The sequence below is a fragment of the Neomonachus schauinslandi genome, chromosome 5 (assembly GCF_002201575.2).
Source record: "Neomonachus schauinslandi chromosome 5, ASM220157v2, whole genome shotgun sequence".
Taxonomy (NCBI): domain Eukaryota; kingdom Metazoa; phylum Chordata; class Mammalia; order Carnivora; family Phocidae; genus Neomonachus; species Neomonachus schauinslandi.
Window position 1 is genome coordinate 155,699,002 of NC_058407.1, and position 15,863 is coordinate 155,714,864.

Consider the following 15,863-nt stretch of genomic DNA (forward strand, 5'->3'; position numbering starts at 1 on the left):
TTGTTGGAAGAGGAGGCTAGGGGGAGCTTGCATAGCAACCATAGCTCACTGCATAGCAACTATGTTTACTTGAACTGCGGGAGTTGGTGGGGATTGCGGAGAAGGGGAGTTAGCCGGCCACCCCTAGGCACCCCACTTTGCCGCGGAGACTAACAAGCACTGTAGCAGCTGAAATCCGAGCTCCCCCCCACCCCTCTCCGGAGCCGCCGGGTGAGCCGGCCTTCTGTGCAGCGCCCCCTCCCTCTTGAGACAGATGGTTCCTTCCGTTCTCCGGGCTGGTTCAGGTTCCGCGCTCCGAGTCACAAAGCGCGGGGTCACGTGGGCGGGCCGGTGCGCTTTGTGACGCCGCGGGCCCCGCCTCCCGGCCCGCCTATCCGCGCACGCCAGCCCCGCCTCGCGCGCGCCGCCCGTGCAATCCCTGCTTAAGAGACCCCGGAGTGGGGCGCTCGCCCGAAGCCAGGCCGCGTCCGCCATAGTGCCTGGCTTGGAGGTGTCGCCGGCGCTGGGTGAGGGCCCGAGAGCGGCAGGGGGGCAAAACAAAAAGAGAGCCCCGAAGCCCTTGCCGTTGCCCGGCGGTTTCCGGGCCTCCTCTCGCGGTTCGGGGCCGAAAGGCGACGGGAGCGAAAGGCGAGAGAAGCGCGGAGCACACGGCGAGAGGAAGCGTCGGGGAGCCTCGGCGGCGTCCCCAGGGTCCGCCAAAGCCACCCGGCCGCTGGCTGGGGCCCGGGGTGGTGAGGAAGTGCTTCGAGGCCTAGTTGAGGCCTAGTACCGGCTTTGTGTCTGAGGCGGCGGCGGCGGCGGCGGGGGGGAGGCGGAGCCGGGGGCGGCCTGCGGGAAGGCCTCTCCTCCGCCGACCGCGCGTTTTTGGCCTAGGCCGCGGGCCGCTCGTGGCCTCCGGGGAGCAGGCGACAGGGGTTTGTGTGTGGGGGGGCCTGGGCCTGGGGAAGCTGACGCCGGTCGTCCGGAAGCCAGGAGGAGGCGAGAGGCCGCTCGTGGACTCCGGGCCTAGGCCCTCTCCCCCAACCTTCTCCCGGGGCCTGGGTCACCCCAATCCACGGAAAGAGAGACCAACCGGGAGGTGCGGCCGCGCTATGGACCCCTGACCCCGCGGGGTCATTCGGACTCTAACGTGTGGACTGACCGCTACTGACTGCACCGCCTGCCCCCCGTCTCCTGCCGGCCCTTAGCATGAGCGAGGGGGACCCAGCCGGGTGACATTGTGCCCGTTGGCGGATTCTCGATTTCCCCTTTCCCCGTCCTCGTCCGCTTCCTCCCGTATGAAGTGCTTCTGAGTATCGGGGGGGACGGGGGGGGTTCTGGATTATTGTTTTTACGAACCCCTGCTTGTGGTTGGGGGGTATTTAATCTGAGGCCTTAGGGTCCTTCGGTGTCTTTTGAGTGTTTTGTGTGTGTACATATTTTGCTCTTGAGTTTATAAATATACATATATTGAGAGTGTCCACGTCTCCTCGCTGAACCTTAGGAATCCTTTGGCACCATGTCCTGTGTGCATTATAAATTTTCCTCTAAACTCAACTATGATACCGTCACCTTTGATGGGCTCCACATCTCCCTCTGCGATTTAAAGAAGCAGATTATGGGGAGAGAAAAGTTGAAAGCTGCCGACTGCGACCTGCAGATCACCAACGCGCAGACGAAAGAAGGTAAGGGCCACCTGGGCTCCAGATATTTGCTGGTTGAAGATAGATACTAGTTGTGCTCGATACTGGTTGCCTGGCAGAAGGCTAACCGCCATTACGTCTCTTGTGGGACTGTTCATTCTAATACTTTTGATACAACTTTTATTGAGACCCCAGGGTTGCAGCGGTCGGCCTGGGAGCTTAACTGGTTTATTTGATGTCTGCGTACGTGGGATCATCGGTAACAGGCTAATCTGAAAACGTGGAAGTCTGATTATTCTTCTCAAATGTTATTTAAAATGAAGATTTCAGTGGGAGACGGTGAGGGGTGTTATCCAGGTTCTTGGTGTTCTTGCCTTGTGGCGTTTTCGAGCTTGTTTTTTATCAGAAGGAGGGGAGGAGAGCATATGGAGGCTTCTTACATGTTAAAGCAGCAGTAGAGATACCTCTCTTAACTTTCTAACCTGACAACGGTGTGGGGTTCATTGGCAGGTTTTATGTACTCCTTTTCTTCCTGTCCTTGTGTACTTATTTTATTTTTATTTTGGAGTTGCCTGTGTTTTGGAGAAGGGATCCTCACTTAAGTATTTTTTAAGGATTTAATCCAGCCAGTCTTTAATGTTGGAATTGCTTTTGGAACCTGATGTGTTCTGATGTCACCACTTTTGTGCGTAAATTCCAGAATTAGTAATAAAGTAATTAAGTGGTTGAGTTTTCAGTTCATCATATTACTCTTAAAATTTAGTAGCAATTTAGTAAAGACCAAAAGTAAAGGCTTTTCTTTTAAAGTAGTAATTGCTAGACTTTACATGATTATGTTGTTAACTAGGATACGGAGAAGAGTAGGCTGCTACCACATGAGTTTGAAAGATGCCACTGATAGGAATCTTTAAGTTCTTTCTCCTTTTTAAAAGCATTTTATAATGTTGAAAATTTAACGTTAGATGTGACAGTGTGATAAACAGTTTCTTCAGATTGTGGTTCTGCACTTGTTTTGGTTTCTTTTTCTCGGTGTTGTAATGCTGATGTGTAGTTTTCAGTAGGTCAGTCTGGGATGAGAAGAAATTAAGAAGTTCTCATTAGCTTAGGGTATTTTATCGATCACTTAAATTTGGCTTAAGGTGTGACTTGGGTTCTTTAGTTGAAATTGGGGGAGTCCCTCACTTGTAGCCTATTTGGGGTTTGGGGTTTGGTGGGGGTTTTTTTGTTTTTTTTTTTTTAAGATTTTATTTTTAAGTAATCTCTACACCCAACGTGAGGCTTGAACTCACAACCTCAAGACCAAGAGTCGCAAGCTCTACCAACTGAGCCAGCCAGCGCCCTTAGTCTGTAGTTTTTAATAGAGTAAATCTTGTCATGTAAAAGGGCTGTTTCCCATTTACATCCAGATATAAGTATAATTGTATTATGTTAAGGAATGGCACTACTGGCATGACTCAAAAATATTCATTAAGAAAAAACTTTACTCACATGGTAACATGGGAAAGAATATTCTCTGCTGCCCCCACCCCCTTTTAAAATGTTATACCTAAGGGATACCTCACGTGAAGCTTTGGAGATTGTAATTATGTATAGAATACTTACGGAAAGGAAAAATCGCTGGTCATCTTGAACAGTTGAGAAACAGCTTTTTAAACTAGCATTCAAAAAAATACCTTAGGGGCGCCTGGGTGGCTCAGATCGTTAAGCGTCTGCCTTCGGCTCAGGTCATGATCCTAGGGTCCTGGGATCGAGTCCCGCATCGGGCTCCCTGCTAGGTGGGGAGCCTGCTTCTCCCTCTGCCTCTGCCTCTCTCTCTCTGTGACTCTCATGAATGAATAAATAAATAAAACATTTAAAAAAAAAATACCTTAAAGGAAATACTCTTGTCTTTAAGGCCACCAAAAGTGTCCCTTAAGTATTGCAGCCACACTTCACAGGACAGATGGGTTTATAAGAATTTCAGGACATACTGATATGTTAATGATACTTACAAATGAGAGGAAGAAAATACAAATGAAAGTAAAGAATATTAAGGCAATTTTAGTCCTATACTCAGGCAGGTTTTACATTTTACTGGAGTATTAAATGATTTTATCATAGACTTTGTGCATTTTCTCCACCTAATAATTGAATACAATTTTGTTAGATTGGAGTAAGTTACAGTTGGTGGAATTCTTGTCCAAAAATCTAAGAGTTTTGTGACATTGTTATTTTTTTTCTTTTAAAGATTTTATTTATTTATTTGACAGAGAGAGAAATAGCGAGAGCAGGAACACAAGCAGGGGGAATGGGAGAGGGAGAAGCAGGCCTCTTGCCGAGCAGGGAGCGGGACTCGATCCCAGGACCCTGGGATCATGACCTGAGCCGAAGGCAGACGCTTGATGACTGAGCCACCCAGGCGCCCTGTTATTTTTTTTTTTTATTTTCTAAGCCAGGAAATTCTGTGATGTATTATTTTTACAAACCCTAAAAGCCAGGGAAATGTTCTGCCCAGCAGCATATTTTCTTTTATATGTTTGTGTCAGCTGTCCTTATTGGAGAAAGCTTTGATGTTAGATTAAGAGAAGGAGCTTCTGGGGAGAGAATGTGCGTTTTGTGCAATCCTCAAATTAAGAGAGAAAAAAATAGCATTGATAGTAGCGCAGAGGATATTCACTTAATGAGTTTTACGGGAAATAGCGTCCAATGTCACAGGCAGCTGAGTAAGAATGGGCTGGGTTTTAGCACCATCCAGTGAATTAGAGAGTGCAAAATAAATGTTTATAGCCTCAGAGTTAGGAGACTGCTTAGGAGAAGATGCTGAACTGGATCACTTTAATTTGTTTGAATTAATGTTTAAATTACCCAGTATATCACATTTCTGTAAAACATTCCTTAGAGTTTTGGGAATCTGTCCATGTTTAGGACCCTTAAATCTTGATTAGACCAAAATGCTTGGATCAAAATTTCATGTTTTAGATTTAAGAATCTTGCTCCTTTATTTCTAGACTGTCTTTCAAAACAAATCCCAAATGATCTTCCTATATTTTTTAATATAGCTTTTCCATATAAACTTGTTTTCCTACCTTTCAGCTTCCTCCCCCAAAATGCAACAAAATAAACCTTCATTCTGAACTTAAGTGTGAAAGATTTGAAAGCTGAGAATGAAGTATTTTTAAAAGACTCTTATCTTTTTCCATTTCTCAAATTCATCTTGTTTTTCATTCCAAAATCTATGGTCTTCGTATTTTTGGATCAGAAATCACACTGGCACCTGGAAAGTGTCTTTTGAAGCTAACAGGCTACTTAGTAAGATATCTTAAGGGTAGGAAGTCACCAATGTAACTCAGGTACTCAAAAGGTCAATCAAAGCATCTAGTGTTGGGGCACGTGACTTTTAGTCTGACAGTACTGTGCTGATCAAATTAATAAGCTATCTTGGAAAGCTACAGTGAATGCTTTTGAGAGTTGTTAACATATTCAGAAAGTCTGTCAAGTGCTTGACACCAAGTTTTGTTTCTAGAATTTATTTTTTGGGGCGCCTGGGTGGCTCAGTCGTTAAGCGTCTGCCTTCGGCTCAGGTCATGATCCCAGGGTCCTGGGATCGAGCCCCACATCACCCCACATTGGGCTTCCTGCTCCGCGGGCAGCCTGCTTCTCCCTCTTCTACTCCCCCTGCTTGTGTTCCCTCTCTCGCTGTGTCTCTCTCTCTGTCGAATAAATAAATAAAATCTTTAAAAAATAAAATAAAATAGAATTTATTTTTTGAACATCTCCCATCTTCCAGTTTTTCTTACTCAGAGCTTGCTTGAAATTTGGAACTGTCATGAACTATCAAGATAATGATGATAGTCTCTAACGGTCTAGGAAATTGCATCTCTCTGATTGGATACCTGAGAGATACAGTCTACTACTTGAAATATACTGCAAAGAACCCTTTCTTGAACAATTTAGTTTGTAACAGGAAATAACTAATAATGTTATTAAAATTAAGAGAGTATATATAAGCTTAAAATGCTCACATATGTGATAAATTGAAATAACTGGAAGAACAGAAGTAGCCACTGGGTGCTGAGTAACTTAAGTGAAGCAGGTAAACCCCATAATCTTAAAGAGTGAACCCTAATACCTGAATGGGGGAGATGGGTACATTCTCATGTCTATCTCCCTATTTTTGTTTTTAGTAATTTTACAAATTCTTTCCTCAGGAAAGCTTTTTACCCATAGTTAAGTTAATTGGTCCAGGTTCTCTTTTAATTTCATTCTTCCAGAAGTATTGCAAGTAATAGGGAGTTTAAAGAGTAGAAAAATAGGATCCATTCATCTTCCCTGTTTTCTTCTCAGTGACATCACTGTTCTTCCAGTTGGCTTAAGCCAGGAACCCAGTTTTTTATGCCTGATTGCTTTTTCCTTCATCTTCTCCCCCCCCCATTAAATCCATTGATAGCCTTATCAGTTCTACCTCAAACATTCTGATTCTCTTCCTTTCTTCATCTGTCACATCCCAGCACAGACCATCATCTCTTACTGTGACTTCGCAGCAGCCTCCTTTTTGGTCACCCTCTTTCTGCTCTTGTTCCCCTCTGGATTCATTGTCTATATAGATACGGGAATTATCTTGTTTGTTATTAATGTAAACCAAATTGTCATCATTTTTGTTTAAAATCCTTCAGTGACTTCTTGTTGTTCTTAGAAACAAAATATAAATCAGTGTGTGATCTCTATCTTTCTGTAGTTCAAGTCATTCTTCCTTTCATTATCTTCCAGCTATTCTAGACTTTTTATGATTTTTTTTTTCCACATGCTTTTCTTTCTATCTGAAACACCCTTTGTCCAGCTTTTTTGCACATCTGGCTGGTTTCTCAGTCTTTAAGTCCCAAGTGTTCCTTAGAAGAGCCTTAAGTCATTGTTCTCTCCAAAGTTGCACTAATTGTTTGTACTAATTGTTTTTACAAAACTCTTTTTTCTCTATTCAAAACATGTCATAATTTCTTTAGTCTGTCGTTTTTAGTAATACTCAGGTTGAGGGGCTAGGAGGGACAGAATGACTTCATTTTAAATAACAGCTTTTTCTCATAGTTTAGATGCTTAGCATTACTAGCTAAATAAACTAAAGAATGACTTAGTCTTACTGAGATTTGGGGTTCCACAAAAGTAGAAGTGCTAGAGCCAAGAACCTGGTGACCATATTTGGTGTCTTTTGAAGAGAACTTCCTATGAGGACTTGCTTTCTTTTAACTTTGGATATTTGTTCTGACAATATCAGTAATCCAGATGCAAGGAACATGTAGTGATTAATGCTCTTTTAAATTTAAATTCATTTTCCATAAATTTTATGTTTGGTTGAAGTTTTCTAATTCTTGAGGACTGACTTCTCTAAATCGCCAAATAGAAATTCAACTCTCTATCTTTTTTACAGAATATACCGATGATAATGCTCTAATTCCTAAGAATTCATCTGTAATTGTTAGAAGAATTCCTATTGGAGGTGTTAAATCTACAAGCAAGACGTATGTTATGTAAGTTTTTTTTTATCAAATCTCATGTATTTAAGTCCTCAAAATAGACTTTTTTGTTTCGTGAGAAAGAAGTATTTTAGAACTGAAGTCATTACCTTAATAAGTGTATCTTCTTAATCCTTAAAACTGTGAGAATGGGTTTGTTTTTTCCTGGTTTCTTCCCCCAGTTAACTTAATCTGTAGTTAGTACGAGCTATCAGGAAGAATTTTTTGCTATATTATATAAGTGTGTTAAGAGATTTGTCCTAAATATTTTGACGGCATCCAGAGTGTTCAGTAATGCTAACATTTGCTTCTCAATAAGGGGCTTTTGTTGGGAAGCTATAGAGTTTATAGGATTTATGGAATCAGGCTTAGGTTTGACTTCAGTAGCTGCTTCACATCAGTTGTGTGACTTTGGATAAGTTATCTAAAGCCTCAAAATAGATTTCTCAAAATAATATGGGGATATGAGTACTTAGCTCAAGAAGAGAGCTGGAGGAATTAAACAGTGCCTGGCCCATGGTAGACTCCCATTACTGAAGTAAGAACACAGCAGTATTTTAGCACCAGCCTAGAGTTTAAGGAATTCATGAAAGACGCAGGATTAAAACATATCTTTTAACTTTCCCTGCCTCCTTGCAATTTTAATGGTGTTAAAATTATAATAATGTGAAAGAGGTAGTGATTTCCCCTTAGAAGTTAGGTAGCCTTATTTGAAATTTTGGCAAATTCTACTTTTGGCTAATGAAAAATTCTGGAATTTGCCAGTCCTAGGAAATGGAATGTGTTCCTGGAATTGAGGTAAAATAGTCATTTCTTGGAGGTTTACCTTATATGGGCAAGTATTCATTCTAAAATTATTGTCATTAATTTGCTATAAAGTTATATTCCATGTCTTAGCATTTGGAGATCCTTTTGTGTAATATCTTGTATAGCAACAACTTAAAAACCTGCATACTTTCTTTTTCTTATAAAAACCAAGTGAATTAGGTGCTTTTAATTTTGTGTAATTGTAAGAAATTATAAGGGAATAATTAATTCCTAGAATTTAGTGTGAAATTATACCTTACTGATTGCTTTTTAAAAACAGTAAACATTCAGTTTTCAGTTGATTTTTTTTTTTTTTTTGATACTAAGAAACTCATAGGGAGAGAATTACTTGAAGTACATGGGAAAATAAATTGCCTCTTAAAATTGTGTGTTAATTCACTATGTGTGAGATTTCCTTTGTAATCTGTTTGTCTCTTGCCTCGTAAAATGCCTCTGAGTTTATTGAGCAAGTACTATTAAACAAAAGCTTCATTTTTATCCCAGGACTTGCAAATCGCGTGTAAACTTAGAAACTCCTTTCAGATGCACACTAACATTTCTCTGTAGTCAGGATAGCATAAACTTCAACTAAGCATTTAAGCGCTGTATTTAGCAACTCAACCCCTGTCCCCTTTCCTGTGAAGACTTTTAAAAGAATTTCTTCTTGGCCTTTATTTGTATGTACTTTAAAAAATCAATTTGTTCAATTCTTCATAACCATCGGACTCGGTCTTTGAATTAATATACTGTAAGACTATATTGCGTTTTTCTGGAAGTTAGAATTCTTGTTTAATCTTTGGTCATTGTTTTGAGACTTATAAGAAGTTAAAGTAGCTATCAACCTGTCTTTCTGGATTTGAAATTTAGTTTTTGGAGCACAGCCATTTCTCAGGGATCCAAATTATAAATGTTAACAGTGAGTGGTCTTCGTTTAAGAAAATCTGATGTATGAAAATTTACATTTGTTACCTATTAAAGAACCGGGGAATAATGTAATTTGGTTGTAAAGTCTATTAAGAAATAGCTACAATGTTTCTTTTCCTTTCTTTCCTTTTTTTTTTAGATTTTATTTATTTGAGAGAGAGCACACACGGGGAGGGGGAGGGGCAGAGGGAGAAGCAGACTCCCCGCTGAGCAGGGAGCCTAATGGCAGGGCTGGATCCCAGGACCCTGGGCCGAAGGCAGAGGCTTAACCCACCGAGCCACCCAGGTGCCCAAGAAATAGCTACAATGTTTCTTAACAAAAGATCTTCATACTACCTGTGAGAAAACATCTATTGTAAATGGCAGGTTACACCTATTCTAGAATTCCTTAGTACGGAATTTTATTTTATTTTATTTTATTTATTTTATTTGCCATAAATAGGTCTTAAACTATTTAAAGGTGGTAAAGATTAATCAAAGTGTAGTGTACTTATTATTACTTAGGAAATTGGTTGTTTTTAAATCTTTATACCAGAGGAAATTTGTGTTCATAAAGATATGGTGATTAGAGATATGTATTAAGATGTTTTAGCACAAAAATCCATAAATAGCTGCTCATAATTAATGTTATTTTCATTTTTGTTTATTTTTTAGAAGTCGAACTGAACCAGTGATGGGAACTTCAAAAGCAGTATGTAAAAACACAATCTCACACTTTTTCTACACATTGCTTTTACCTTGATAATGTAGCAGTGAAGTAAATCATTTAGAACTTAATATCCAACTGATCATAGTACATATTGTAAATAAAATGTATTTTGATGACAGCTCAGTTGAATATGGATATATGTGGCATAATTTGCACACTTACTTTGTAGAAATGGGTAATTTGTGCCCCCCAAAAAACACTGTTTCATATTAAATATGATAGCATCCTCCCTGTATGACACTGTGTTGTACAGTTAATGTATGATTCTTTTTAGCTCATGTAGGTTTTACACTAATGAACATGATGACATGTTCTACATCTGTCTGTCTATAGTTAGTATTTTGTATGTATGTACAGGCTGTTGTGTGCTTTTTGTTTCTTGCAATAAAAAAATGTTTGGAGTGTATATTTTGCCATTTTCACGTTGTATCACTTAGTTTTTGTTAGTTTTTTTTTTTCTGCCTGATTGATGGCTTTAAAAAATGCATTAGCAATGTGCAAAGCTAATGTTAAAGTTTGATGCTTTCTCCAAGTTCAGACACATACAGAAAAGAGCTTTCCAAAGACTTTTGATGCAGCTTTATTACTTAGTTTTGTCTTATTTGGCAATTTCAAGCTTTTATTCTTTGTTTATATCTGTACTATAAAGTGAGACCTGAAATTGGGCCCCCATGAGTATATGAATGTCTCATTGATGATTTATACAATTGAGTACATTGTTTTTAAGTTTTAATACAAGGTCTTTCACTTCCAGCCTGCTTAGTTCTCCAAATTCAAATATTTCCCTCTTTCTCATAAAGATATTAAAATGCTGCATTAATTGTAAGCTAATTGAAAGCTGTAGCTCATCAAAGGTAACTCCCCTTAACCCGGGATAACATCTTAATTTTTATGATCACAGCTTAAGTATGACACCATGTTGACTTGGAGGTCTTAAGTAAAAGGCAGCAGTATTCCTAAGTTGTGGGGTGACACATCTGTTTCAGAGTGTAGGGCTGTAGTAATTGGGTTCTGTAAACTTGATGGTTCTCGAAACATTTTACTGCTCAGGCTTGATCTGTACACAATACAAGATGTCTGAAATCTTGATTTAGAATTCAAGGGTATTGCTTGCTGTTTCACTTTATCTTTTTAAATACTACTGATCTTTAATTGTGTATCAGGCATTTCACTAACCTTGGATCATTGCATCTTAAACATGATAATATAGAATACCTGAACTTTGGACTTGTTCTCTGAAGTATATGGCCTTTAGTTCTCATGGAACTAAACACGGTGATTCAAAGATCAAAACTTAGTGTTTTGGGGTTCCCCCCCGCCGGGGATATATGGGGTTTTTTGGTTTTTTGGTTTTTTGGTTTTTTGTGTGTTTTTTTTGGGCTTTTTGGTTTTTTTGGTTTTTTTGTTTTGGTTTGGTTTTTTGGTTTTTAAAGCATAATGCTGTAAAAAACTGTCCAAGTTTCTGTTTTGCTGGTGATTGGTTTAAAACTGATTTTATGTATCCAAATGCTAGCACAAATTAGAGTGACTATCCTGGTGACTGTAGTAGTTAATGTAACACATTTTGTATAAAGTACTTCTATATAGTATTTAATTCAGATGAAGTTTTATTTCTTGAAAAGTTATTTCCTTTTTGTTTATTAGCATGTGTATAAACACAAATCACATGTTCATAAATAAAGTTAACATTCTTTTAGCCTTGTGTGTTCCCTGGCATGTCTGTATTACACTTACAAGAAGCAGTTTATTTTATGCTTATTTAGGTTTCTCTTTTCTTTTTTTTCTTTTTTTCTTTTTTCCTTTTTTTTTTTTGATACTTTAAAAGTGGCTTTAATTTTTAGGTAGAATGTCTAAAATGGAGACATTAGATAATTTAATATCCCCATCATTTATTTGCTTGGGGTACAGTTGCTGGCGTTTAGGTTGAGAATATATTCATCAAGCATAATTAATGCCCATTTTACAAATCACCTGTTATTGTACACATTCACAAAAGTCAAGTAAGATAGAGCCACCAAACCAAATTTCTAAATTCTGATTAATAAAAGTAAATGTGTGTACATTTTTGGTAACCTAAGCCAATTGTGATCGAGGATGGCTATTTCTATCTATATTCCTGAGCTTTGTTTTATTTAGTCATCCTTCCATGTTGGTGCTGCAAAGCTGGATGTTCTTCCCGCTTACTAAATACCAGAATTGCATTTTGTAGTAGGATCCTTTAATTTCAAGCAAGGGTAGGTAGCATAAATTTCAGATTCTTTCTCCCAGAAGCAAGACCACAAATTAGATGTGGGGAAGTGGGTTAATTTTAATGATGTCCAAAGTATGCATTGATTAGGTTTTTTTTAAGACTACTTTTTTTTTTTTACATGGTGCATTTTTTTAATCATTAGTATCTGAGAGTTAATACATGTATTGATGCTTAGGACATGTAAATTCCTAGTCATTTTTAAACCATTTCTTGTCAGTTTTCACTAATTTCTAGTACCTTGCTATATGCAGAAAATAATTGGATGCCTTTCTCAATTTGTGGTAAATTTTACTGCCTTGTGGATTTTAAGGTATTTAAGGTGCTAAAGTGATTGTTTGGTGGGGAAAAAAAAAGTGATGTAGTTGTCGAGTATCTGAACTTTATAGGATACTAAAGCAAGTTGGCAGAAAACTAAAAGGGCAAGAAAGCCTGGCATAAGAACCAAAAGACAGCTATATCTTAGGAATGGGAAGAACAAAAAATGTTAGTATTTTAGTTCCAGCTGTAAGAAAGTTAATATAGCTGCTTTCTTTTAAATGATCAGTATTAATATTCTAGATAGTAATGGATTTATTTTGAAGGGCTATTTTTGTTTCTTTGGTTAGAAACATAGATGATGCTTGACAGTAATTTGTTCAGTTCTTGTTACTTAGATTCAGGTAATTCCTAGCTAATGTAAACTGTAATCCTCTTCAAAATAGATGATCAGAATTTATTTGGATAAAAATAAGGTATTTGTGTACTTTTTTTCTTTAAGCTTCCCTTTGAGATTAGTTCTGTAATGAAAGAGCACTTAAAAGCTAGATGAGAATAAGAACACGTTGGTGGATTATACGGTTGTGTATTAGGAATGTGGAGTTAGTGCATTATGAACTCTGCCGCCCCTCAGTGGGGAGCTAAGAACCTTTTGTTTAAATAAGCATCCCAGTAATAATATCCATTAAACTAACTTTTAAAACCCTAAGATATTTATAAGGTGTATTTTAAATTTAGCCAACATTATTTTTATTTATTGAACTCCTACTGTGGTAGGCATTGTGCTAAGAACTTCATATTGAAACTGGTAACATTTCTATTTGGGACTCTCAGTCATGCTGCTTTTATTTTAATACTCTTAGTTCTCTGGAATATTTGAAAAATACCTGATGGAGACTCACTTTGTTGTTGTTGTTGTTTTTCTTTGATCCAGACATTTCGTTACATCCTCTCCATTTTAAACAAGAGTTCTGACCAATAATGCATGAGAAATTTATAATCTGTTGAATAAGCAACCCAGTTACTACCTAGGAAGCTAATAGTGTTTTCATTTTGGAACACTTACAGGGAAGTCCTATCTTTAGAGTTATATGCTAAAGGGGTGTGTATGTACACATATACACACATATACACTTTAAAAAACTGATTAAAATAATTTCAGGGATCAAAGAATGAAAAAAATTTTAATATCACATTTGAAAATACATTTTTAAAATCCTTCTTACATCCTTAATATATAATACTTGCTCGCTCCATTTGATTAAATTAACTTTCTTCACACATTAAAGTCCATCCTCTTATGATAGCCCTGTTTGCCTTTGCCCCAGGCTACCTTCGGTTTCCCTTTTTTTTGGCTTAACATCTTTGCCCTGATAAAGCTGTGGTTTCTTTGGCAAAAAGCCATTCTTACTCTTTGTATGGGAGAATAAACAAACTTACTCAGAATGAACAGTACATGCTCAAAAATAGAGAAAAAAGCAATTATGTGGGAGCTATTTATTAAAGCAATTATCTGAGCCTTTAAAGAGCTGCTTGTTTTACAGTGTTATATAATGGCATTCCAGGAAAGTTAGATTTCTTACTCTCTCTAGTATACATTGTCTTGAGCATTATCCGATTTAGAGACCATCAATAGACACGGGACTCTTTAATATTTAGTCACTGCTCTGAACACATTTTCTATGATATATTTTTCTTTACCCTGTTGTTCTTTTTTTCATTGTAATTGAGTCCCCTTCAACTTTAGCCTTTTACTGTGTGTGAAATACGTAGAGAAGGGTAAAGCAGGGTGAGCTACAATTTCAGCTATAAAACTGGAAATAACATTTTTTAGAAAACTTCTAAGAAAATGCCCAATATTTGAACATTAAGTGGCAGTAGGGACTAAATGATCACTTTCAGATGTTTTCAGTGTGGAACTTGAATGTGTGTTTAATTTTTTGTGAACAGATTGATGACTCTTCTGCGTCTATTTCTCTGGCCCAGCTTACAAAGGTATATATATATATATATATATATATTCTTGAAAATATAAATCTTTTTCTAACATCGTATTTTTTTAATGTGGAACAATTGTTTGAAGAGGGGTTGGGGGAGGATGTATTTTGCGAAAACATTGTACACATTATTACTATCCTGTAAAGAGTAGTTGCCGTTTTGAGAAGATAGGGGGAGTATTTTGGCAGCCTCACCATAATGTTGGAGTGTTGTTCATCTTCAAGACAGAAGAAACACATGAAGCTACACTTACTTGGTTTTTTTTTTCCCCTCATACATTTTGTTTAATTATACATTGGAAACTAACAAAGTTCTGGAGGAATTTCCTGGTTTTGGCTGTAAATTATGTGGACTTTCTTTAAGCAGCCAAAATAGAAGCTTTCCTTTACATGGACGATTGCATGGTTATTTCTTGAATATTTGAATTGATCCCATGAAGGTCAACATTTTAAATGTGTTACAATTGTTTCTTTATGCTATAGACTTGTAGTCTGTCTGCATTAGAAAAAGTTTTAAACAACCTAATTTGTTTGAACACAGACTACATGAATTGTGTAAATGTATAAAGCTGTTTGCAGGAATATACCAATGTGTATGTTTGGCAGAGGGGCAAATTGTTACCTCCTGAAATAATTGTATATGCCATGTTTTGCGATAAAATTGCTTGCATTTTCTGCTCAACAATGTGTACTTTTGTTTGGGAAAGCACTAGTGATGGATTTAAAACAATAGATGTAGCTTGCAAATCATGCCTTAAAAAAAAAAAAGACATATATTACAGAATAGGCAGATTTTTGAGGACCAAGAAGGAAGTCTTCCAATTTTCCAAAAATCCTTTTTTCCCTACTATCGGAAATGTAAAACCAAACTTAAGTAACCAAGACTAATGAGTTGGATGGATTTTCCATTAGTGCTGTCCCTATCTTATCCTTGGCTTTGTTAGAGGTTGTGTCCTTTTCCCCTAGAATGTATCCCCCAAAAATGTCCTAGTAACAAATAAGCTTTTTAAGCTCTTGTTCCGGGAAAATTAAACATTAAAATTGATGATTCTAAGACACAAGTGGGCTGAAACCATCCTCTCTTACAATTTTCTAATGCAAAGTGGTCTAGCATAGTTAACCTCTTAAGCAGTTTATAGTTCATGGTTTTAATTCTTATGTGCTGTAAGGACCATATTTGAGTTTTGGTCTGTTCCTACCATTGTTTCTTTGTGGGAAGCAGTTGGGGAATTTTGGAGGTTTGGGGGATTTTTTTTTTTTAACTATTTGTAAATTAATGTTTGGGTTCAAACAAATTAGTTGTTCAACATCTGTAATCCAGTTTTCTGTAAATGTTGCTGTTGTTCTAAGCTCTGTTAATGTTAAGCATTCTTTGTATATAAAATTACAATAAAATGTTAAAACTGGTTGCTTGTTTTGTGGATGAATGTAAAGATAAAACCCAATGAATGGCTGATGTGAGTGCTAGATGCTTGAAGGTTAAAGTTATTAGGACTCACTCCCTTAGACCCTGCTTATATCTAGACTATTCTGTATATAATACCTTAAAGATGAATGAAGTTCATAAAACTTTGGAGAGTTGAATTTATAAGTGCTCAGTTGCATGTGCTTTGCACTTAATTTGAAACTGATGCTACTACTTAAAGAGCCTTCTGGCTTAATACCAGCTGCATAATATGTTCAGTTGTTCTACCCACAACCCTACCTCCAAGTTGTTAGTATTAAGTCTTTATGTTGTGACACTTGAATTATTTTTAAGATTTAAAATATCAAGTGTTTCCTTAATCTGTTTTTAACTCTTAGAGGAGTCATATG

At 37.7% G+C, this 15,863-nt stretch overlaps 1 protein-coding gene across 2 annotated transcripts in view; it reads left to right on the forward strand.

The window, feature by feature from the left end:
• The first annotated feature begins 410 nt into the window (after window positions 1-410).
• RBBP6 (RB binding protein 6, ubiquitin ligase) overlaps window positions 411-15,863 on the forward strand; it is a 31,789-nt gene continuing 16,336 nt past the window's right edge. For both annotated transcript variants that reach the window (XM_021686823.1, XM_021686824.1), the window contains exons 1-4: window positions 411-1,664; window positions 7,021-7,120; window positions 9,491-9,527; window positions 14,002-14,046. In XM_021686823.1, the coding sequence (XP_021542498.1) occupies window positions 1,499-1,664; window positions 7,021-7,120; window positions 9,491-9,527; window positions 14,002-14,046 (348 nt within the window). In that variant the 5' untranslated portion in view covers window positions 411-1,498. The remainder of the gene's footprint in view (window positions 1,665-7,020; window positions 7,121-9,490; window positions 9,528-14,001; window positions 14,047-15,863) is intronic.